Source organism: Salvelinus fontinalis, chromosome 21 (genome assembly GCF_029448725.1).
Source record: "Salvelinus fontinalis isolate EN_2023a chromosome 21, ASM2944872v1, whole genome shotgun sequence".
Taxonomy (NCBI): domain Eukaryota; kingdom Metazoa; phylum Chordata; class Actinopteri; order Salmoniformes; family Salmonidae; genus Salvelinus; species Salvelinus fontinalis.
The window spans coordinates 45,148,516-45,175,312 of record NC_074685.1 but is presented as its reverse complement, the minus strand read 5'-3'; the positions used below and the strand labels follow the sequence as shown (position 1 = coordinate 45,175,312).

General features: G+C 44.7%; 1 protein-coding gene across 9 annotated transcripts in view; it reads right to left on the bottom strand.

Annotated features, from left to right (window-relative positions):
* The window catches only part of nrg1 (neuregulin 1), a 159,750-nt gene that overhangs the window by 22,110 nt on the left and 110,843 nt on the right, over positions 1–26,797 (bottom strand). For 2 of the 9 annotated variants that reach the window (XM_055875443.1, XM_055875444.1), the window contains exon 1: positions 21,959–23,491. The exons of 5 other annotated variants lie outside the window; for them this stretch is intronic. In XM_055875443.1, the coding sequence (XP_055731418.1) occupies positions 21,959–22,625 (667 nt within the window). In that variant the 5' untranslated portion in view covers positions 22,626–23,491. Of the gene's footprint in view, positions 1–234; positions 641–21,958; positions 23,492–26,797 lie in introns of those variants that run through there. 2 more of the 9 variants (XM_055875442.1, XM_055875445.1) reach the window with 2 other exon arrangements.

The window sequence follows — 26,797 nt, the reverse complement described above, 5'->3', positions numbered from 1 at the left end:
ACAATAAAAACAGCAGAGACAGTAAAAGCAGCGATATAACAAACAGGAATAAGAAATCTCTGAATAAATGTTATCAAGAGAAAAAGCCTACCCCAAGATTGCATTACTTCTTTCTATCAAATTACTTTATCCCTAATTACATTCACCTATAATTTCCAAAACTTCTACAATCATTTCAGAATGCTAATCTTATCTTCAATAAACAAGCATTGGAGTTCGAGCCCCTGAGCTCACCTGTGAGGTTTCTGAAAAGTCTCGAAATGTGGCGACTCATTTCCACTCTGGTGCCCATCGGAGCAGCTCTGACCAGTGCTGTCCCAGTAGATCAATAGGTTGGAGTTCTAAATACTGTCTGCTGGAGGTCTCTAAAGCCTCTCGCCACTACCGCTCCTCACCACGCTGCACTGCTTTAAAGCCCATAAGCATTTTAAAGATGTCAGAGCTCAATGACTGAGGGGTGGAATGAGTTCTCGCCTCTCGCAAAACAAATATGCAAAGCGTAATCCAGACACCTGCCAGAGCGAGATTGTGTTTGTGACAAACAGGCATTCTTCCTGGCATGGACGCACGCTCTCGTCAGCCTGACGGTGAGCAGGGTATGAAAAAATGATAAAATATATTTTTTTAAACGGCCCCGTCGCAGAGCCTCTCCAGCACCACAAGGGCAGAAGGAATGTGTCTTCACATACTAATTGTCTGCTTAACGACCACTGTTTCATACTGGTTAATTCCAGCCAGACGAGGTGAGCATTGCTGCACATATTTCCTCCTTTTAAAAACCCTCCCCGCCCTGATGTCTTTTACTCACGCGTTCCCCATCCAATGGTAAGCAGATCGTGACCCGGACGCCAATGTGAACCATTTAGGGCCCATTGGCTATTCCGGCGTAGTGCTGTTGCCTGTGTCTCCTTCCTGACAGACAATCGAGTTAACTCGTACAATATTATTGAGATGACGTCATGATTTCATAGGTCACAGACCCCATCAGGTAACATGTTATACCGAGAGACATTACAGTTAAATCTCTAGGGCCCATACTGCTGTCTCCCAGTAAACAAATACCACTGGTTGAATAATTGACAATGCAACATATTGCTTATCTTCCCCAGATCTACAGTCTACTGCATGCAGCAATAGCAGCAGAACATCAATCAAGAGTCTGAAACCTCCTGTTCATTGTAAAAGACAGGAACGCACGCTCCCCTCTGCATACAGATAGACTGTCGCTAATATATGACAAATCTCCTCACAGAGAGGATGCAATTACATTAGGGATGAAATAAGACAAAACATTTAAATAAATAAAAAAAATAGGACACAACATTCAAGTAGGCAAGTCTACTACAACAATGCCAATTGCATAAATGTTGATACAATTTGCCTTATTACCGTTCATTAATGCCAACCATTCCAACAATATGACCCTCCAACTTTCAGGGACCAAACTGTGGGGCAGTTTCTATTTGAAGGTGTGAAACATTCCCAGCACTGGAACTACAAGACAGGCAACTTGGCCTACCTAAGATTCCTCAGTTAGATATGAGTCATTTCCCAGTCAGAGAGGGGAAAAAATCTGATTCCCCATTACTGACCTTTTCAGCTTTTAATTGGGACCTTTCAAAATGTCACCCAGCTATCGATACAAACCCCATTACTGCCGGTAATTTAATCAGCAAAAAAAAGTCTACATTGTTATCCAAAATGCATCAGAACATATTGAATACATTAGAGCCAGCAACGGTAATATTCAGTACAAATCAGTCACCAGTAACCACATTCTTTACTTGCAGAGGCTTAATCCAGTGTGAAAACAGGGAGAAACAGGGTATGAAATATTGTGCATATTGCAGCAGAGGCTTAATGAGAGAAGAGGGCGGTTGAGGCTATTTTTAACAAGGGGTATTTAGTTACAATGCCTGAGAGCTGAACCTGCATGTTTTTTGCCCGTCGTGTCTGATGGAAGCAGGCAGTGGAGGAGATCGATTCAGTTCCATTTCATTTTATTTATTTTTGCTGGTGAATAAGAAACCAAAAACCGGGAAGCAGAGAGACATAATGGTGTAGAGCCAACGGCAGGCTAGTGGTGGATTTTTGCCGACCAAGCAGTCCACTGCGGCGGACATTGTCTGAGAAGGCAGTTTCCCCTAAGTGTGATCAAGGACAGACCATAATGCATTGCGCCAGTGGACCTCTGTCTCATCACCTCAGGGACGACACCAGAGGTTAGAACTCGGTCACCTCGGACACAGAGAACATAATAATGCCACACTACTCTTGCCTACTACACTGTGACACCACAGTATGTAAGACTGTGCTCTGATCATTGGAAAACACTGAACATGAGCTATAACATTACGCAACACTTAAAATAAGCTGTAACATACAGTATGTAACATATCATAATTTTACACATACACAAACTGGGCCCAAAACTAAGATTAATCGTGTAGGCTGTTTTGTCATGTTAATGAGAGCATCCCAACGGCCTCATGGATCATAGTTTGACAAGAGAGCTGGGCGATATGGACAAAAGTCCATATCCCGATATATTGACTAAATTATCACGATACGTTTACAACATTAATGTGCACCAGTTATTTTTTATATTACCCTTAAAACTACTACTACTGGTTTGATGCTTGTAGCTACCAAATTGTCCCATTAACAAATCACCCATATTAGCAAGCTTACTTTATTTCAAACGTCACATAACTCTACTGAAGGCTATTTATCGTAGTGAACGATATCTGCAAATGTCCACGATAAGTGGTCGGTATGGTCGGTGTCAATGATTTAGGGTTGATCGTCCCAGCTCTAGTGTTGAGTAAATAGAAGTACAGAGCAGAGTACAACTGGAAATAGATGTTTAACTACAATGATGCAGGAGCATGTAGTATATAGTTGAAATCAAGGCTGGGTTTTAGACATTAGAAAAAGTTTTCAATTAAAATGGTCAAAAATAAACAAAATTGGCTTCTTAACAAAGAGCAATTTCTCAAGCAAGAATTTCGCTAGGACTGTCTGGGAGTGGACTGAGTGTGGAGGGGGAAACTGAAAACTAGCTGTTATTGGCTGTTATTGATCTATTAACTAATTTACCGCATGGTGATGTCACCATGAAGACCAAAACTCCATCACACCAAAACAGGCAGACATTTCAGGTGGTCTTTTCAAACAGCTCTTACATTAAAAGGCATTATCATAATTTTCACATGACTATCACAACCTCAGTGTGGAAATATATTTAAAACACAGAGAATCACGTTTTTGACTGCACTGGGCCTTTAAGAAACCTTAAAAAACATTACGACCATTACTTTATGAAAATAACTTATTCTCTCATGGAAATGGATTTTCAGCTAGAAGGCTGAAAGAGCAAAATGTTAAAGCAACAATCTTGTATCCATATTAATGGCGTTACTAAATTGGTTGAAATCAATATTCTATAAATGTTTCTGCTGTCAAGGATGCTTCCTTTTGCATAGATCGATCATTATGTCTGTACCGAGTATGGCTGCAAAATTATTACCATCAACTGATATCTATGCTGATATTTACTACAACAACTACCCCCATTACCATCAACTGATCTCTATGCTGCTATTTAATACAACAACCACCCCCATTACCATCAACTGATATCTATGCTGCTATTTAATACAACAACCACCCCCATTACCATCAACTGATATCTATGCTGCTATTTACTACAACAACCACCCCCATTACCATCAACTGATCTCTATGCTGCTATTTAATACAACAACCACCCCCATTACCATCAACTGATCTCTATGCTGCTATTTAATACAACAACCACCCCCATTACCATCAACTGATCTCTATGCTGCTATTTAATACAACAACTACCCCCATTACCATCAACTGATGTCTATGCTGCTATTTAATACAACAACCACCCCCATTACCATCAACTGATATCTATGCTGCTATTTACTACAACAACTACCCCCATTACCATCAACTGATATCTATGCTGCTATTTACTACAACAACCACCCCCATTACCATCAACTGATATCTATGCTGCTATTTACTACAACAACTACCCCCATTACCATCAACTGATCTCTATGCTGCTATTTAATACAACAACCACCCCCATTACCATCAACTGATATCTATGCTGCTATTTACTACAACAACCACCCCCATTACCATCAACTGATATCTAGGCTGCTATTTCTTATCAAAAGAATGGTGGATTATCAAGACTCTTAATGACCTGAATGAATGAGTCATATCTTCTCTGCAAATTTTAGTACAGATTTATTAAAACATAGTGCTAGACTCCCTCCCAACGCCAGACAGACGTTTCAACAAATGGTGAGCAGAGGGTTTCCAGCAGCTTTTGGCTAACGACTGGGATCATTAATCAAACAAAGTAAGGGGTGCTGACAAAGGCTGAGTCCCAAAAGGCCCCCTATTCCCTACATAGTTCAATACTTTTGACCAGGGATCTGTATAGGGAATAGGGTGAAATTTGGGACGCAGATAATAAAATGTGACATATATAACAACGTGTGACTGGCCATTATGGAACGGACAGAGCTACGGCATCAAACTTTTAATGAGGATGTTTTCACAACGCTTTGTTGAGTGTCCTGTCAAAAAAATAAGAATAATCTGGAAAGACACGGCCTGACTCGTCGGCGCTTACGACAACGTTCGCGTGGTAATCATCACTGGTCCATTAGGGTTTGTTTTAAGGGAATGCTTTGGGAGGGAACACACACACTGTCACTGTTTGTGCAGCAAAACCACCCTCTCCTCTGATGGGCCAGTCCCCTGTGTGTGTGTTTGGCAGTGTGTGCATCTGGTGAGGACAGATGACCAGCAGGCTAGGTGTGCCTCTGTGTGTGTGCGTGTATCAGATGATTAATATCACCACAGCTAGGCCCATGTCTACAAGGGAGGGAAACCGACGTTGGCTGGCGTGGGACTACACAACGATGACGGATGGTACTATAACAAATTAAACATCATGGTGATGTGGACCCGTGTTGTTCAACTGGTAGAGCATGGCATTTTCAAAATGTCAGGATCGCAGGTTTGATTCCTGCTGGGGCCACCCATACAAAAATGTATGCACTCCCTACTGTGCCTTTGGATGAAAGAATGTCCTAAATGGCATATAAAATGGGGGGGGGGGGGGTATGGAGCCTTGAGGCAAATATCTTCCAGTTCAATAAATTGCTTCTAAGCGTGGAGTTTAAAACGCTGGGCTGGCTTGAATTGTTAATGCAGCCTGTAGCTGTAAATCGCAGTCACTTTAAATTCCAGTCAGAAAAAAAACGCACCCAGAAGCAGGATTCTGATTAAGCTAAAAAATACTGTTTTCTGAGTTAATTTACACCCAGTCTTTCAATTTCACACCATAACTAATGATGGTGAAAAGAAAAGATATTGGATAGCCATTTCAATGGCTGTTAACAGACTGCTACAGACCCCTCAATGTCTGTTTAGCTTATACAGTATTTGTCCTGTTACACACTTGTACAAGTGTGGAATTTAAATTAGGTTTTTTTTGCATATCCCCGCCCCTGGAGCAATTGGTGTTAAGTGCCTTGGTCACAGCAACAGATTTTTCACCTCGTCAGCTCCGGGATTCAAACCACTGACCTTTTAAATTACTGGACCAACACTCCCACCTCAAGGCTACGTGCCATTCTTTAGTGGCAGATATAATTAATTACACAAGTGCATGTGAAGACATAACATTATATATAGTCCATGTACACTGTGTAAGTGATGAATATTCATCATAATCCTTGGCAATGTCCAACTAAACATTCTAGAAACAAACACCATGTTACCTATAGATTTTAAAATGGCTCCTTAAAGTGAAATTAGCAGGCTCAAGGAGAGTATTATGGTAAACATTTCATCTCGAGCCAACCTTACATCGCTAGCTACAACATACAGAAAACTTGTGACATGCTTGTAGATAGAGTATCCTATCCACAAACCACATCCCTTGGGTATCTGAGCACCAAATTACCTGCTTATCTGCTCTGTTAGAGAGGAAGCCCATTGTCTCAGACCACGTCCTGTGCGTGTGTGAGGCTACTCCTGGCTATTAGGGTCTCAGTGCTTGGGGCTACTCCTGGCTATAGATTAGCAGTGCTATCATCTGTTTTAATTAGCAGTGTCACCTGATTGGCTAATTACTCTCATGCGGTCTTCTGTTTATTTCCTGTCAGGGTTTTGTGTACAAAGATGAGGAGCCTCATCATATATTACAGCTGTTGACAAGGAATTGGTTTGTGTTCTCCCACACCTGAGAGACTTTGTACAGGCAACTACGAATGTATGTTCTGATGAGAACAAACACCGACAGCCACTCCATAGACATCACTTGGAATACAACAGACTTTCCACAGAGTCCTATTTTTGTCAATGCTCTAGCTCCTCCGACAACAACCTCATCTCAGGTCTATGAACCCTGCACGTGCTGCGGATGGATGCTTGGCAACAGCGCAGCAGTCCTCAGTGTGTGGAGGCCTCCGGGGCTGCTCTTCTACCGGCAAGCTGTTGAGTCATTAGGGAGACCGGCCAACCTGATTGCTCTCTTTATTCTGGCCCCGGGGCCTCCACACAGCGCTGCTTCCTGTTTAAACATACTGAGGCCTCCCTGACTTGACAGATTTGAACAAAAGGACGGCTCTGAAAAACCAACGGGAGTCTACAGAGTCAGCTGGGGACGAGCCCAGAGGAAGGCATTGGGAAGAGGAGCAGTTTGATGGTTACTCAGCTTGGGGCTTTTCTATGCCCTGTATCATCTAGACTCAGCAATGGATATAAAATGGAAGAAAGGTGGTGAAGGATGACAATCGACATTCCTGAAAATCTCCATTTTACAACTAGATTTCAGGTTTTTCAGAAATCCCGGTTGGATGATTCCCAGAATAATTAAGGAATAAGCAGGATGGGCATCATCCAACTGGGAAAATTTCCAGAATTGTTCAATCGTAGATGGGAGTGACCGAACCTGAAACTGTCAAAGACTAAGTGGATAGCTTTGCTCTACCGTGTATCCTTAAATCCCCCCCATGACTATGCCCTTTGTAAAACTACGCATTTGGTCACTTCCAAAGCCCTGAGAGAGAGCGAGAGACACTTTGAAGATACTTGTATGATAATTAGGGACTACAGTAGCTGAGCCAAGAGGGAAAGTATTGCAAGGGTATTGATTTGCCTTAAAATATTCCTGTCAATGATTAAGTAGCCACCTTTGCAGTAGTAATTAATTAACCCTGGCTCCAAAGTAAAAACTGATCATTACAGGAAGATCTTTAATGGTCTTTAAATGCTAATCCATATTGTCATTGAGCAAACTTGTCTCATGGCTGAAGGGAAATCTTAAAATATGGCTGGCCACTTACATCCTTCATATATAATCAATTCAATTTAAGGGCTTTATTGGCATGGGAAACATATGTTTACATTGCCAAAGCTAGTGAAATAGATAATAAACAAATTAAATTGTAAATATTACACATACAAAAGTTCCAAAAGAATAAAGACATTTCAAATGTCATATTATGTATATATACAGTGTTGTAATCTCTGCTTGTAGGCAGAAACTTAGGATTCATTTAGTTTCAGTCTAACATCCTGGGTTCAAAGGACATGCTAACCTTGATCTTGGGTTTGATGTGGGACTGTTTGAATGCATCACCGTGAGTCATGCATGGGCTAGAGAGGTTGTCCAGGTCCACCATTGTTGCATGATGATGATGTCAGGCCTCTAGCCTCTCCCGCTCCCAAAACGTGCATTAACATGTCCATCACCAAAAATGTTAAGAACATTTTGAGAACCAATCCCATCACTCTTTGCCATCTCTGGAATAGGTTGAAATCCCGCTTGATCTACAGGCCTGACTTAACTGGATGAGTTCTCTTCCAGTAGCCTCTGGTCCACTGTCCGTCCCTGTCCTCCATCCTCCTCTGGTCCACGGTCTGACTGACACCCACTGTCCGTCCCTGTCCTCCATCCTTCTCTGGTCCGCGGTCTGACTGACACCCACAGTCCGTCCCCGTCCTTCTCTGGTCCACGGTCTGACTGACACCCACTGTCCGTCCCCATCCTTCTCTGGTCCACGGTCTGACTGACACCCACTGTCCGTCCCCGTCCTCCATCCTCCTCTGGTCCACGGTCTGACTGACACCCACTGTCCGTCCCCGTCCTCCATCCTCCTCTGGTCCACGGTCTGACCGACACCCACTGTCCGTCCCCGTCCTTCTCTGGTCCACGGTCTGACTGACACCCACTGTCCGTCCCTGTCCTCCATCCTTCTCTGGTCCACGGTCTGACTGACACCCACTGTCCGTCCCCGTCCCCATCCTCCTCTGGTCCACGTCCACGGTCTGACTGACACCCATTGTCCGTCCCCGTCCCCATCCTCCTCTGGTCCACGTCCACGGTCTGACTGACACCCACTGTCCGTCCCCGTCCTTCTCTGGTCCACGGTCTGACTGACACCCACTGTCCGTCCCTGTCCCCATCCTCCTCTGGTCCACGGTCTGACTGACACCCACTGTCCGTCCCCGTCCCCATCCTCCTCTGGTCCACGTCCACGGTCTGACTGACACCCACTGTCCGTCCCCGTCCCCATCCTCCTCTGGTCCACGGTCTGACTGACACCCACTGTCCGTCCCCGTCCTTCTCTGGTCCACGGTCTGACTGACACTCACTGTCCGTCCCTGTCCTCCATCCTCCTCTGGTCCACGGTCTGACCGACACCCACTGTCCGTCCCCGTCCTTCTCTGGTCCACGGTCTGACTGACACCCACTGTCCGTCCCTGTCCTCCATCCTTCTCTGGTCCACGGTCTGACTGACACCCACTGTCCGTCCCCGTCCCCATCCTCCTCTGGTCCACGGTCTGACTGACACCCACTGTCCGTCCCTGTCCTCCGTCCTTCTCTGGTCCACGGTCTGACTGACACCCACTGTCCGTCCCTGTCCTCCATCCTTCTCTGGTCCACGGTCTGACTGACACCCACTGTCCGTCCCCGTCCCCATCCTCCTCTGGTCCACGGTCTGACTGACACCCACTGTCCGTCCCTGTCCTCCATCCTTCTCTGGTCCACGGTCTGACTGACACCCACTGTCCGTCCCCGTCCCCATCCTCCTCTGGTCCACGGTCTGACTGACACCCACTGTCCGTCCCCGTCCTTCTCTGGTCCACGGTCTGACTGACACCCACTGTCCGTCCCTGTCCTCCATCCTCCTCTGGTCCACGGTCTGACCGACACCCACTGTCCGTCCCCTTCCTTCTCTGGTCCACGGTCTGACTGACACCCACTGTCCGTCCCTGTCCTCCATCCTTCTCTGGTCCACGGTCTGACTGACACCCACTGTCCGTCCCCGTCCCCATCCTCCTCTGGTCCACGTCCACGGTCTGACTGACACCCACTGTCCGTCCCCGTCCCCATCCTCCTCTGGTCCACGGTCTGACTGACACCCACTGTCCGTCCCTGTCCTCCATCCTTCTCTGGTCCACGGTCTGACTGACACCCACTGTCCGTCCCCGTCCCCATCCTCCTCTGGTCCACGTCCACGGTCTGACTGACACCCACTGTCCGTCCCCGTCCCCATCCTCCTCTGGTCCACGGTCTGACTGACACCCACTGTCCGTCCCCGTCCTCCATCCTCCTCTGGTCCACGGTCTGACTGACACCCACTGTCCGTTCCTGTCCTCCATCCTCCTCTGGTCCACGGTCTGACTGACACCCACTGTCTGCCCCCGTCCTTCTCTGGTCCACGGTCTGACTGACACCCACTGTCCGTCCCTGTCCTCCATCCTCCTCTGGTCCACGGTCTGACTGACACCCACTGTCCGTCCCTGTCCTCCATCCTTCTCTGGTCCACGGTCTGACTGACACCCACTGTCCGTCCCTGTCCTCCATCCTTCTCTGGTCCACGGTCTGACTGACACCCACTGTCCGTCCCCGTCCTCCATCCTCCTCTGGTCCACGGTCTGACTGACACCCACTGTCCGTCCCTGTCCTCCATCCTCCTCTGGTCCACGGTCTGACTGACACCCACTGTCCGTCCCTGTCCTCCATCCTTCTCTGGTCCACGGTCTGACTGACACCCACTGTCCATCCCCGTCCTTCTCTGGTCCACGGTCTGACCGACACCCACTGTCCGTCCCCGTCCTTCTCTGGTCCACGGTCTGACTGACACCCACTGTCCGTCCCTGTCCCCATCCTCCTCTGGTCCACGGTCTGACTGACACCCACTGTCCGTCCCTGTCCTTCTCTGGTCCACGGTCTGACTGACACCCACTGTCCGTCCCCGTCCTCCATCCTCCTCTGGTCCACGGTCTGACTGACACCCACTGTCCGTCCCCGTCCTTCTCTGGTCCGCGGTCTGACTGACACCCACTGTCCGTCCCCGTCCTCCAACCCTAGCCCTGAGATGGATTAGACTAGGGTCATGTGGCAACACTGAAACCGGAGTAAGAGGATTTCACGGAAATGAATGGTCTATGGTCACAGACCTAGCTTATCATGATGATGATGATTCTTTATTCTTATTGACCCAATTAAGTTGATTGAGAGCACATTCTCATTTACAGCAAATTGGGAAGAGTTGCATTGGGGACATTAGGTGCTGAATGAGCTGATCTGAAGCCAAGAATTGTTGCAAATAAAGTTGTACTTTTTTTTTTTTTTTTTTTTTAATAATTAAAGTTTGTTTCATGGAGCTTTGATTTTAATGATGAACTTTTCCAGCACTTACTTTCAGTTGAAAAACAACAGGGTAATGGAGGAAGAACCATGAGGGGATTGTGGAAATGGAGTGACAGGGGACTTCATTTAAGAGGCTGTGTTTGATGAAAGAAATTCAGACAATCAAAATGTACTTCGTTGTGCGTGGGCCCCTGAACACATACAGATTTAAAATCAAGTGAGTGATGCACATGGGGGAAGAAAACATGAGTAATAATATATATCTCTGTACCTATTGATTGAGGACTGCTGGGCGTGCAGCAATGAAACTAGGAACGGCATCTGTTCACGAATCTTCCACTTAAAGATGCACTACACAGAAATCGCTCCGCCATTTCCAGGCTACTAAAATGCTAATATTTTGCCTAATTTCAGTTTGTGTGACAAAACAAGCAAGTATCGTGTAGAGAATCATTGTACAATCTAAACCGCTGTGAAATATTTTTCCATAACCAAAAATATTGTATTTTTCAGCTGTTTGAAGCTAGTGTACAACGGGAAGCATAGAAATAGCGCATAAAGAATATATCTACCGCTTCTTAAGACTTGCTTTCGATGAGAACGACAGATCTATAACACACATTTCTATGTGGATTTTGGTCAGGTCGCCAAGAAAGTAAAATATTGCAGCTTTAAAATCTAAAACATTAAGACCTGAGGGTACATCTGCCTTCTTATCACAAAACTGAAAAGAAACATTAAATCATAATTCTCCTTGAAAAATTCAAAGCCATATCCATACTGGTCAAGTCAACGGTTACTCGTTGGCTTTGCACATCTTCCTTGCACATTCGTAACAGCAACAGAATGAAGCATATGGATAAAATGTTAAAACAGAACCTTACTAATTTATTGAAAAATAGCGAAGTCCACTATGGAGGATGATGGAGTGCTTTTATCAACAAGTGCCCTTGTTACCTCCTCATGATTCTTTTTTATTTAACTCTTTATTTTACCAGATAAGTTGACTGAGAACACATTCGCATTTACAGCAACGACCTGGGGAATAGTTACATGGGAGAGGGGGGAATCATGTAGAATAATACCATACAGGCCTTGGAGAATTCCGATTGCCTCAGTTTCTAACTACACATTATCCTTTACATTAGGCAGTGTACCAAAAATAACAGGATTACCATTTTAAGGGCATAAATCCACAAAATGCCCTCTCCCGCTTTAATGTATAAACACGTAGTGTAAAAAATGACTAGGGACACACAAATAATTGTACTGCCCATGTTCGGTGTCAACCCCACAAGAAAGCCAAGCCAGGAGATGTTCATAGCTGTGTGGCTGAGTCTAATGTCATCATGTCAATCAATGGGCTACTGTGGACATCCAGAGAAAGGCAATAAAACGGACCCATGACCATGGACAAATGCTAATGCCAAACGTGGCTCAACATCAGATGGAGCTTTATGCCAGACAATAAACCTGAGTGACCGTTATCGTTACCACACCAGGGCTATGCCACCATTAAGCCCAACTCCACATATCTACCACGCATAAGGAGAGTGTTCGGAACAGTTTTGCCACTGACATGTGAAAGGTCAAAGCTTCACGGCGGTCACGTTTCAGGAAGGACAACAAAGCAAAGACAAGCGAGTGTAAAATCCCTGATGGTCAAATGTAAATTCTGAAGTACTTTAATAACTTCCATGAGATTCTGTAGAAGATCACTGTGGCGGCGTATATAACTATAAGGTTTGAAACATACCAAGGTTTAAAACAAGGCATCATTCACCAAAAGCTCATCAAGCTTTACAGACACAGCCTTTGTCCATGACGCATGAAAAGGTTTTTCCTCGACTGACGTCAAGTCTGTGTCATCCCTGACTTCACACTGCTTGTGGTTGGTTACCTGGGCATTGTTTATTCACGTTGGTCTCACTGGGGCTGTTCATCTATTCCAAAACACCTATTGTACAACCTCACACATACTGTATAGACTTGGGCGATATACCGTATATTCTGGACGGTATGATTTTCAATACTGTTTAGGGGGGGGGGGGGGGGGGGGGTGCTACGCCACTGCTTATTGCTATAGCGTTAAGTACAACTATATAAGAAGTCTAATTATATCCAGCTCAGCACTCCAGCTACGCTAACTTGCTAGCTAAGTGGCTAGATGTCAAGATCAAGCTTCTTGGTTACAGCAGAGACATGGATTGTGTGATATTTAGAGAGTGAATGGGCAAGACAAAAGTGCCTTTGAACGGGGTATGGTAGTAGGCGCCAGGCTCGGTTTGCGTAAAGAACTACAACGCTGCTGGATTTTTAAAACGCTCAACAGTTTCCCGTGTTTATCAACAATGGTCCACCACCCAAAGGACATCCAGCCAACCAGACAACTGTGGGAAGCATTAGTGTCAACATGGGTCAGCATCCCTGTGGAACGCTTTCAACACCTTGTAGAGTTCATGGCCCAACGAATTGAGGCTGTTCCGAGGGAAAAAGAGGGGGGTGCAACTCAATATTAGGAAGGTGTTCCTAATTTTTTGTACACTCAGTGTATGTCTAAACTAATAAGAATCTATTTTCCATTAGCACCCCGGTTTAGCCCTCTTGAATCAGTGTTGTCTGCCGAAGGAAGGAATAGCATTTTTATTTTTTAGCCTAATAATAGATTGCGTGTGCATCATGTCTGCATCCAACAATGCAATGAATCAAAATTAAAAACTGACTCGCTCTCATCCGTCTCTAAACATAGAATCCATAGAGTCTTCACTTTATTCACTTTAATTGACAGAAACTGATTAAACATGGAGGCAAATCAGATTTGTCAGGCAGAAATGACGACAAAAGTAATTGGCATGAAATTATACGAGTCCGGCTTGCATTATACGAGTATGCCTGCATCATTCAACTGAGTGACACTTAATTTGATGCTTAAAACTCCGGTCCGTACACCACATCGTGTCTTCAAGGATTTCCTTGAGGCCTTTTTGTGTTCACAGGCAACTTCTGACTCATTACATGTGCTATATACTGAATCCACACTTCAAAATAAGAAGGTTAAGGAGTTAACAGATAAAAAGAAAATGCACAACTGTAAAGGAAAGAGAATAACGAGCCCGTGCTCCAGAGGAGTCGTCAGACGGTCAACAACGGCACCGGAGAGACTTAATATCCGTGTCTTCTCCACAGGTGTTGTGGCCACTGAGGCAACTCGTATGGGGAATTAGCGCAAAGCTCATCAACAAGGTGGGAAGGAGCCCAACAGAGCACAGTAGGAGTGGGAAGACTAGGGATCACACACGGCACAGTACTAACCTTGGACAGTTTGTCCTCTGTCTGCACAGCTATCCTGCCCCCACAAATAAGGACACGCCAACTGTTACGGTGAGCAGTGGGCTATTACACAGAAAGGGCTTGTCATTAAACTCCACTCACCGGTGTGTCAGAATTCGGCGTTGTAACATCACGTCGTCTCAACAGGTTCCGCCAAGCATAGCTAATGATAGTTTCCATTTTACGCCTTGAATCTGCGTGTGAGTCTTTCAGACAAACAGACTGAGTGATTCATCCACTCAGCTTCTCTGACAAGGGTATAGATGAGAGAGAGACTGATGGAGTTTAGCTCTGTAATAAACTACCCTAGTGGTTTTACCGTCTCACTATAATCACCGATAATGTTACTCATGGTATTTATTGGCATTTTAATGTCTTATTTTTTATGGTGGCTCTGCAACGGATGCAAACTCGGCGATATTTTGTCATCTTCTTGTCAGAGTGCATTTCATACAGGCCCCAGTGAGACACATTGTTACAGTAGCATAGTCTAAATCGTTAGCTGGGCTTTTTATGATTGCCAAAACACTTCAGTAGTGTGTGGAGTTAACAGCACTGCAGTCATGTGAAAACTGTATCAATGTACGGGGATGTGCAAGGAGACTATGGTGGGAAAGGACATGTTCACTTTGTCATAAGAGGCAATAATGAAACTGACATGATACACTGGGCTGTTGGCCAGAGTCCAATACGACAAAATGGCTTGAGAATGAAACTGGGCTAAACAACGTGTGGCCATCGGTCTTAGTGACAGGGCCACACCCAGTGGAGCCACTACGGTCAGATCCCAGAGGACAGTCTGGCACGAGGAGGGATCCAAACCAGATTGCTTACGGTTGCATTCCACACCTGAGCCATTTGTCTCTTACTGGCAACACTGAAGGTGGAAATACAAGTACTATAGTCTGAAACCAAGTTTATGACAAAGGTACAGTGATGGAGGTTTTCCATGGTCTTTTTGCTGACATATCACAGTAGCTGATAGATCCTATTTCTTATTGTCAAGGATTTGGTGACAATCAGAAGTCCTTCAGATGCTATGTTATTGAGTATATTTGAAGACCATTGACTCTAGATGCCCATCCAAGCCCTTGTCTTACCATTGGTTCATGTAGTGCTAAATAGGTGAGATAAATCATAAGGTCTGGGTACAGACCTGAAATGTGTTTCCATTTAATTAGCTTGAACAGAGGGTGGGGGGGAAAGGCCTTGGGGGAAAGCCCAGAATCTAATATTTACAGTTGCATGACAGCTGAACCCCAAAAAATATCCAGTCGTGAGAACTTTTCACAGATTTGTCCTAAATACAATACGTCTTCCTGCCAGACACAGTTGGTTTCTATGTAGACAGTTGGTTTTAAACCCTCTTGTAGCTGACCTATGTATTAATCATTTAGGGTAGACACCGCATGAGATTTTCACAACACCTCTGAGCAATATCCAGAGAGCCTTTTCTATCCGTCAGCTAAAAAGGCACTCAGGATTGAGGATGGGGATTTCTGGTATTACCTCAGGTTCAGCGTAGAGGCCAACCAGATGGGACATCATTAGGTAATGGACCTTGTTTGATAAACAGCACAACGGATGCACTTTCATCAGCAATTAAGTATTAAATCACGGAAAGGAACCAACGTTGTAAGTTCTAGAACCTCAAAAAATGAATTTACACTTTTTCGGAAGTAGAATTTCCGTGATTCAGAAGTGGGAGTAGCTTATTTGATTTGTAGCAACGTCATCCAAACCGGAGGGTTCCTAAATGGACAGACACAGGAGAGGCATTTCAATGAGGAGGACTTGGAAGAGAGGCTGTTTTAGTATTTGCTGAGTCACTTAATGGGGCGAAGGAACGCACAGAGAGAGCCATTACAGTCATCCATTTTGAATGGAAAATGGCAGCGGTACCTTCATCGATGGCAAAACTGCCCAGCTGTCACTTCATTTTAGCCTAACTAAATTAGATGCTGTCGCCTCAGATGACCTTTCGCCATTATAATAATTCATTCATTAACCCCTGAACCCCATTCAAATGCTCCCTCACGATACCTGGTTGTATACTGGACCATTAAACACAATGCTCAACACCCTTGTAAAAAGACAGAGGGCCATATGTGTACGTTTTTGACTGTTTATAAAAGATCAAATAAAATACAAAAGAGAGGGCTATTAAATGGATAAAAGCAAACTGATTAAGACACTGTTGGTTTACATTGACTCAATCTGCTGGTTGGCTATTATACCAAATTTCATAGTCATAAAGGAATCACTGCATTTTCTCGGCATGCCAATTTGCATTGGTCGAAAGCACACTGCTGTCTGCACAGCGGCAGGAGAATTTATTCACACTTAAGACATGGTAGAATATGTCACACCTTCAGCTTGTGATGTCATGGAGGCTTCCGGCTGAAGGGACAGAGGGATTGTGTCAGTGGCAACATGCATCTCTTTCTAATGCATTCCCATGGCATCCCACAAGACAATATACATCCTGGCCATGACATCTAATTAGCTCTGCAGATGGGGCTTGGTGGCGGTGAGAATGGCTGCTGCAAGACCACACATACAAAGCAGGCCTTTATAGGCCAGTGAGAGAGAGAGCTGCTGGCCCCTGAGGAGAGGGGGATGAGCTATTGTCAGGCCACTGCAAGATCTTTTAAAAGATGATCTACACCCAAACCTTGTCCCTGCATGCCATACGAGCCAGTGGTCTTCCTCTAGGAAATAATATCAGCCTTTTGCATGTCATTTAAAATCAGTCACCACAGTGCAGAGCCACTGATTAGCATGTTAACAAACATGTCCCATTGTTGAGGAATAAATGAAGAGGCTTTCGTGGAGATTCACCAATAGACTGCAAGAGGATTTCCGCTAAATGAGTCAGTGTAATATTCTTGATGAGTGTCCTACTTAATTATAAATCTCTGGGGAGTGGAAAAATGAGACAACTTTACATATTGTATTTATATAATTTAATGAAAACAGAAGAAATAAATCGTATATTTCTGGCATATGGTATATACCTTTACAGTAATTTGAGAACCCCTGCAGATAGTCAGCCTCAGAGTCAACTATAAAAAATTATGATAAAAGTTTCCTTTGGTTGATTATTCCAATTACGTTAAACACAATGCACTGTTTATTTTTATTTATTTAACTAGGCAAGTCAGTTAAGAACAAATTCTTATTTATAATGACGGCCTACCGGGGGCCATGGGTTAACTGCCTTGTTCAGGGGCAGAATGACAGATTTTTACCTTGCCAGCTCAGGGATTCGATCCAGCAAACTTTCGGTTACTGGCCCAACGCTCTAACCACTAGGGTACCTGCCGCCCAACTGTGGATATGTCTTTAGATGAGTATCCAAGCTGATAAAGAGGGACTTTAATTTGCAAAAACATTGACATTACGTCCATGTGAGCCACCTAACGATAAGAGCACAGTAAAGCAGAGAGTGGAGAGCAACGTGGAGAGGGCCGGCTGAAGGAAACATTGATGGAACTTATCTAAGATCATTTATTCATCAAAACATCAGAGAAGAGATAAAACGTGAGAAATATAAGATGTTATTTATTCTGTTTTCAGTAACTTTTATGAATACAATAAGTTGTCTCATTTTCCCACTCCTCCTCAGCACTTTATAATTTAAGTAGGACACTCATCCAGAATATTACAGTATAACGTGTCAGAGACACAATAGGAACTGTGACGTTTCCATTCTAAAATGGTGGGAAGAGCCCATTGATATCTCAGATGGAGACATCTGGATTGCCAACAGAATGAAAGCCGTTTACTGTTTATTCAGTATGAGCTGACAACTCACTAATTGCTATGTTTGGGATATAATGATAATGGTGTGACAGCGGCTGGTAGCCTAGCGGTTAACGGCGATAAACCAGTAACTGAAAGGTTGCCGGTTTGAATCTCCGAGCCGACTAGGTGAGACATCTGTCAATGTGCCCTTGAGCAAAGCGCTTAACCCCAATTGCTCTGGATAAGAATGTCTGCTAAATGACAAATGTAAGAGGTAGATCTGGATAACTGTTGTTTTTGCAAGCTGCCAGTACCACTGGTAATCTCTAATACTAGAGAACAAAGATGTGATGGATGGTCCTGTGAGGTGTAGCTTCACCACAGTACCACTGGTTTATCATCGTACTAAAACTTATACTACGTTTTGCTATTGACATCCAATTTTAAGTCAAGGAGAATCAAATCAAATCACCGCCTAGGTTAGGGAAGACTAACATCACCAATTTCAGCCAAGCATCATATCTTAAGGTCATTGTAGAGAACACAAAGACTGAAGAGCAATGTCGGGGAGGCAGCACCCAACACTATTTCTGTTTGAAATCGAGAAAAACTGCAAAACTCCACTCAGGTTAAAGTGCCCATGTAGTCAAAAGAATTGTAACTTTGAATATAAAAGACTTTGAATATAAAAAGGCTGAATTGTGGCTATTCAGCAGATCAGTAAAGTAATGAAGCTTGTTGATATGGAGCTGAGCTTAGGCCAACTTATAAACTAGCTCAGTGGAAACTAACTAATACCCTGGTGCCATTGAATTATGAAAAGTAATCCCCATCTCACAGTGGTCATATGACAAGCAACTACTTTTTATTAGACCCACTTCTTCCTCTCCACACTCCCTCTTCCAGTTCTTCCACTTCATGTCATTAACATTCATTATATTACGTAATGTAACCATGCCTATTTGTGCTATACGGCCAATATACAATGGCTAAGGGCTGTTCTTACGCACGACGCAATGCGAAGTGCCTGGATACAGGCCTTAGCCGTGGTATATTGGCAATATACCACAAACCCCCGAGGTGCCTTATTGCTATTTTAAACTGGTTACAAAACGTAATTAGAGCAGTAAAAATAAATGTTGTCATACCCATGGTATACGGTCTGACATACCACGGCTTTCAGCCAATCAGCATCCAGGTCTCAAACCACCTAGTTTCTAATTAACATTAAATCTCAGTGGGATACATTGAGAACAGTATGTATCGAACAGTGAACACTACAGGAGCCTGTTAGGCTCAGCATTCTGATCACGGAGGGGGACGTCGTGGTATATCAGCTCTTCTCTATGAGCCACAATGATTCATGTGGAAATGGGAACAGAAAATACATACTGCAAAAGTCTGTATTTGGCTCTCTCAAAACAAGATGGCGTCCTATACCTACTGAGTTCTGGCCTCTATGGGGAATAACTCATTAGCTTGGCTTGAGATTCATTTTCTGCTGTGTTACGGTAAATACACTGTTTCCTGATTAGACTGTGTTGAGAAGATAGCTGAAGGGGCTTTCTATAACAGAACAGGAAGGACCACTGGGTGCGTATGGGTGTTATCTGTCAAAGCGAGGCCGAGACCCTTCTGTTCCGTGAATGCACTCCGAAGCCGAGTTCCACTGAGAAAAGTCATATTTAATAGAAATAACTAAATTATACAGAACTCGAGTGAAGAAGTAACTTTAACTTTAAGAAGGCTAAACCAAATTAGCAAGGGAATTGTGACAATGGGATGAAGACAAAAACGAGTAGTTCCAAACATTTCAGCCCAAACCCAAACGGATTGCTATTAGGAAACATCCACTGGGGAAAGGAAGTGCATTTGAACATTAGATAAGAGGAAGCATCGATTGTATTGTAACGGTAGAGTCAACCAGCGGAGCATGCCATGTACATCAAACATTGAGTCATTAATACTTTCTTTTCAGTGAAAGGTTTTGCAGAACAATTACAGGTGTGTTGTAGGTGGTCTCATACACACATGCAGTCATTTAGGAATGTCTGGCAGACAACTTTGATACACCTCCACAGACTGACATGGCATCCGTATTAGCATATTCGTTCGCTTCCTTCACGTTTTCTAATTTGCTCAATGTGTCGAAGGCAAATACGAATCACTATCACTTTTCTCATGCTTCCTGGTAGGACAGCTGACCTGCTTTCTTGGTATTGATTAGGTCTGAGATTACCAAAGCAGGCGATCACATTTCCAATTTAAAGCCCGAACAATTGATCATGCAGCTTAAAAAGGGGAGTGTGTCTTGCCTCAGAGCAGCCCTTGATTTTACTAATGTGTGCATATGAAGCAGACACGCTACATTGGTCTTTCAATTTCTAAAATGTGCCATCGCTGTGGTGGAACAAGCATTTTTACATTTTTTATTTAACCTTTATTTAACTTGGCAAGTCAGTTAAGAACAAATTCTTATTTACAATGCTAATGAGTTATCTATTGTCATCAAGGCATAAGCCCCCCCCCCCCCCCCTCCCCCAAAAAATACATTTGAGTTACGTGCATATTTCTCAAGTTAGGATTTGGCCAGCTGTGTATGGCAACCATCACTAGTTCTAGATCTCAAGGCACATCAGTGAACAATCGTCAAGTGTGAATTAATTACTCTGGAGACTAATTTGCATGAGGAAATGCACCTAGGGAAGGAAGCCACAAAGAACTACAAACATCTCCCCCAACCCCCCCAGACCCCCCCGTAGACTCAGACCCCCCCCCCCCCCCTCCCCGTAGACTCAGACCCACACCACCCCGTAGACTCAGACCCACACCACCCCGTAGACTCAGACCCACACCACCCCGTAGACTCAGACCCACACCACCCCGTAGACTCAGACCCACACCACCCCGTAGACTCAGACCCACACCACCAAAGCTCAAATATAAATACCATCAACCTGACTGAAATGAGGACAGCCTCAATGAAAATCTCACGGGGAACAGGGAATAAAGCTGCATGAGGACAAAAGTACCGGTAGAGTCTGGCAGCAATCCACTAGTTATAACTCGGAGGCTTGCAAAGTCATGGTAGAGAGCAGCTTAGCAGTCAGATAGCATTACTGGGATTGTCTTTCTCTGTGGCTCAGAGATAGAGGGGGAATCAATTAGTCTCCAGCAGGCTCTGACCTTGAAATGGAGCTCCGGCCTGGCAGGAGGAAGTCCCACTGCACCGCAGCGTTTAGTTATAGGAAGTCGTGCATCATCAGCTATTGATTTTTCATATTTTCTGGAAATCATGAGGCGGGTAGCATTGGGGCCCCTTTGTCTGCTCACTTCCTGGTCAACATGGGCTAATTTCAAATATGCAGACGAGAACGTATGCATTCTGTTTGGTGAGATGCTATGGGAAATAAGAACCAGCATGGTATCACGATGGTATACTGCATCGGATGTGGTGTTTGGGACAGCTATGGTAAGGGACATCTATGGTAAGGGACATGTTTATGCAGTAGCAACTAATGTTTTATCTTATTAGCACTAACTGCCTGGAGTGGTTTTGAAAAGGAAGTTCCTGTTACTTACACACACAGGCTGGTAATTCTTCGGAAGCTTAGTCACGGCTACTAGCGCTACACTTCACAGCATGTCTGCTTTCAGACAGAGGGCTAAGCAACAGACACTATTATTCTCAGCATAGAGTTGCACAATAGGAAAAGCATCACGTTTTAAATGCTTTAAAAACATGTAGAGGTAATGACCTTTTTGGGTTGTGTATTGCCGTAGGGTACACTGTACTATTTCACTGAATAGTATCACATGGATATTTCCTTTCTGCCTGCCGGTACTCAATATGCTGTTGGAATTCAACACCGACAGTTGACGTGCACCATCGGACTACATTATGTGTGTCCCTTAATAAAAGACAGGTGCTTACTGTAGTTAAAAGGTGTGCGTTTGTCTTAATCCGACACCAAAGTTCAGAATCCTTTCTAGAGTAAACGTACAAAGGCTAATGTAACTGTCTAAATCTTCTGCTCTTACATGTGTCAGTGACACAGTTCAATACAACACAGACCAAACGTAATGTATTTACTCAAGACAAGAGTCAACTGTGAGCAAACTAAAATAAATAGGAATTACAAAGTGTGGCGTACTTACAGAACTTTGGGACAATAATGTCATTAGATTCCACAGTAGTTTGGGAGTAGGCGGTTGGTTTTCCCTTGCTCACTGGTTTTGGGGTGGTAGGGGGCCCAGGTTGCGTGGCCGGGCCCGCACGGTACCTCAATGCAGAGGTAGGGGTGTATTGAGTCACTCCGGTGGGTTTTCCCTCTACTATGACCTCAGGCTGTCCTGTGGTGGTGTTTGTCGGCGTAGGAACGGGGGAGGGGTGGGGAAATGACAATGGCAGATCCCTTGTGGGGTCAGCATAGATGGGGTCTTGTCCTCTGCGATCTGGGCTCAGGTGGGTGGGCGGCTCGTACTCAAAGATTTTGTCCACAAAGACCCACTTGAGGCCGGCGGTGCAGAGGGCCAGACTGAGCAGGCAGGCCAGGATGGGGAGGATGCAGATCTTCTCTGAGCGCAGGCAACCACGCACCTGTTCCATCTCTACGCACACACAGCAGGTCCCTGCCAAGCCCAAGAATCCCAGGGGCCTTGCTGGTTCTCCATCGACACCCTCCTCCCCACCCTCACCACCTGCTGCAGACTCCGCCTCCTCTGGGGCTTGTCCTGGATCGGCGCAGGAAAGGGTGGGGGATGCTGATTTGGGAAGGACGACCAGCCCGGCGGAGGAGTCCACCGCCTCCACTCCTTCAGTCATCCTCCCTCGTGCTCGCTCTCTCTCTCTCTCTCACACCGAAGGATCTCTGGACGCCTGTACTCAACTCAAAGAGCACGGCAGCTGGCTGGTATCGTAAAGTGTGTTGTCCATTATCAGATCACAGTGGTGGGGGTTGGGTGGGAGATGGAGGATGCTTTCACGGCAGTGTGGGCTAACCTTGTTAACGTCTGGGAAGTAAACCGACAAGACTTCCGTACCGGGGGGGAAAAGTGTTTTTCTTCACAGGTTTGCTCCCACGGCGTTCTCACAGGAAACGTGTACACACGAAAACAAGTCCAGAAATAGAAACATCAAATTCTGAGCTACAACAAAAGTAGAAGACCGAAGAGGCTTCTTCCCTTAGATCTCTTGCGTGGTTCAGTTTCCTGGGCAGGACCAGTAGTGCGCTCACTCACCTGAGGACTTGAAGAGTGGAGCCGGCTGCTGTGTAAACGCTATTGGCAGGATGCGGCTACAGATGGGACAGTGCAGACCGGCACTGCAGTGGCAGGAGCAACATGCCGTCTGTCTGTCGGTCGGTCTGTTTGTCTGCTCAAGCAGCAGCCTAGAGGGGCTGAATCATCAGGGAGCAGCAGGTGCCCTTCCTCTCAGCAGCGCCGGAGAAACAGATAATTAGTGGAGAGAGAAACACGCTCGTACATCGCGGAAGGAGAGACAATTCAGGACACTCCCCCTTTCCTCCTCACCACTACACTCCTCGCTCTCTCTCTCTCTACCTCTCTACAAGGGCTCTTCCTACTCTGAGTTATTGTCCACGCACTCTTCTCAGGCTGCTACCAGTCTGAACACAAAGCACACAGCTAAGCAAGTTCGTACTTGATCCAATTAGGGGGAATGGCAACGAATCACAGGCAAACAGACGGCTCTGGCCTCTCTCTCCCTCCCTCCCTCCCTCCAGCGCTCTCTCCCTGGACCATTGATTATGTTAATACAAAAGGGTGTTTTTTTTGTCAAGGGGTGGTAGCCAGTGAAACAGACATTTGATCCGTCCCAAGGGAACGGAGCTATTGTTTTATGGCTCCTCTCAGAATCTTCCTTCATTGGAGTGAATGAAAGGAAAAAAATTACTGAAGTAATATTTCAATCATTGTCAAAGAAAATAATACCAATCACCTGATTTACCAAACTTTGTTTATTTTTCAATAAATCACATTTACTGCTACGACGCTTTGTAGCCTGACTCAGGGGGATAAAGGACAACGTTAAGACAACGTTGAGGCACCATCGAGGAACTGACTCCTTTGAGGTGTATCAAGAGTGCGAGAAAATCTAAATTTTATTCAAACATACATAGTCACACCAATCATAATCCAAATGAGTGTGTAATGAACAGACTATTATTACATGTTTCCAAAAGCATTACCAGTGTAATTAAAAGTCTTAAGTATATATAATAATTAAAAATCAGAGTTAAAGCCAGAAGAAAGACACATTCCATTAAAATAACCCAGTAGGGAGTCGTGGGTCCATCACCATCTAGTTACACTCTTTATGAATACAGTTTTGTCATAGCTGAACGTACTTCATTGTTCAGACTAGAGGCCAATTTCACAGCCTGGAATGCTGTGATCTTTTATCTAAATTCAATATAACACATCTTAATGTTGTTTTCAGCTTTGGAGCGTGTCTGTGTGGGGAAAAAAGGCTAGACCTCTGACCTTTGGACAATCCAGTCAAAACAAAAAAGGGATTGGGATGTAACCCCACTAAATCTGGAGTCCTAAACCCAAAGTCATTAGCGCTAAAAGAGCCCCTTCCCACAGGGACTCCTTACAGTACCTTCAGACGGATAAAACTGTGATACCCATCCACGAAGTCAGACCACTCATTACCATAACACTAATCTTTAGTGGACTAGTTTACTTCATACATGTATTACCACACCAAGATATACATAGACAATCTCTTCATATGCTTTACTTTGAGTTATATACACACACACACACACACCTTACTTTAAGTTAAACAGTTTGGGACAGGCTGAATAGTAAATCGCAAGCACAATATCTTGCTAATCCATGGGACAGAGAAGCAGTTCAACAGATCAGCTTCTTACCATTCGGGAGCACAGCTCAGAAAGGCACAATACATTCTACATTTACTACACCTATGGCTAGTTTGTCACACGGCCCAGGCGTATTGGCTTTGGCCCTCGAATCCCGTCTGCCACAATGCACGAGGAGCTGGGATTACTGTTCACAAAATCCACACTTTGCATGTCTGGCTTTAAGCACAATCTTCCAACAGTCCTGAGCAGCGACAGATAGATGTGGAGAAATCCCCCAGTGAGCTGTTAAGCCCCCCCCCCCCCCCCGGTGCTAATAGGCTGGGAGGACAATCCGAAGACTAACGGTCTGAGAGAGAGCAAATGGAAGAGGGGGAAGTTTAACCAGGAAGAGGACCACGGTCAGGTCAATGACACACTTCCTATTGACACACAAATGACCCTCTTCAATCTTCAAAAGGAATTAATACCAGTAATGGCATCTATAGGACAGTACAGTGGCTTCCTGTCAAATGGATATTCTCATCATGTGATTCTATACAGTACATTTATGCTATTTAAGAAGAGATGCTTGATAATAAATAAACAACAGGCGTTGTAAGCACTATGCTCTATCAACTGAGCTACAGTGGACCACACATTTCATCATTAGAGGTATCTTTTATTCAATAGCACCTCGTACCTAGGACCAAACGCATGCCATAAAGGCATAGTGATTTGAATGATGCATGGTGAGTCACTGACAGGACAGAACAGAGAAACAGTCGGCGTGGAGACAGAACAGAGAAACAGTCGGCGTGGAGACAGAACAGAGAAACAGTCGGCGTGGAGACAGAACAGAGAAACAGTCGGCGAGGAGACAGAACAGAGAAACAGTCGGCGAGGAGACAGAACAGAGAAACAGTCGGCGTGGAGACAGAACAGAGAAACAGTCGGCGAGGAGACAGAACAGAGAAACAGTCGGCGTGGAGACAGAACAGAGAAACAGTCGGCGTGGAGACAGAACAGAGAAACAGTCGGCGTGGAGACAGAACAGAGAAACGGTCGGCGTGGAGACAGCTCTGCAAACCAACCGATGTCTATGGAATCATATCACAGGTGCCGTTATGAAATAAACTCCATTTGGAGGGGATAGTTTACCATCTAATACCACAAAAATTGTCAATGGTGTCAAATTGCGTTCAAGATGATACAAACCATATGACAGAGGGAAGGGGGGGAGGCTACAGAACATGCATCAAATGAGCGGGATGAAAGACACCAGAGGAAAGATTTCAAATGTGACATAAAGCAAGTATAATTTCAAGGGTAGCAGTGAACTGCAGTCGTACACATTTTGGAGTCAGATTATAGTAAACCTAGTCAAGGTCAAAGGTTAAGCCAAAAGGTGTTGCCAACTATTCTTGGATTGCCAGATATCATCCTAAGGTAGACCACAACAATGTCCATGTGTTCTTTAGGTCAGTGTATCCAAAATAGTTGAAGAGACTGAATGTTTAATCCACTGTTGGCTAGAAGGTAGTCCACTTTAAAATGTGGTTTCTGAATTTGATCAAAAGACCAAAGGGTATATTTGTAACATTCTGTGGAATCTTTCATCCTCCAACTCCTTACGGAATGGTCATTGGTGTATCAAACACTTGAAAGCAAAATTCTCATCCAAGAAGTAACCGCTAAGAGATGTTTATTCTTCGAATAAGTGCAGAAAATCAGTAATGTGCCTCTAATCTAAAATGAAAACGGACACCCTCGCCTGTGGTAATTATTCTGCCGGCTAAATGGGAATAAATTAATTTTTCCTTTTACATGCAGTCGTTTGCAGGAAGTTCAATCCATTATTTATGTCAGAGAAGAGGAGACAGAGGGACCTGACCTAGTAAAATCCCAGCGTACACTTCAAAGCCAGCCAGAGTAACTGCCTATTGGCAGGCAGAAGGTTACCAGTGCATTAGGAGATGAGAATGTGCTTTTTCTTGCCAAAAACAGCCAAGCACAACTTTATTAACAAATACAGGTAGAGGTCTAAGAGGAGGCAGGCTAGAATTCAATAATGCTTCCATCTCTGCTGACGCTCCAACAATGAGGGGCTTTTAAATAGAGGGCAATTTTCATCCTGTCAGAGCTCTGTATCACTGGCAGGGACGAG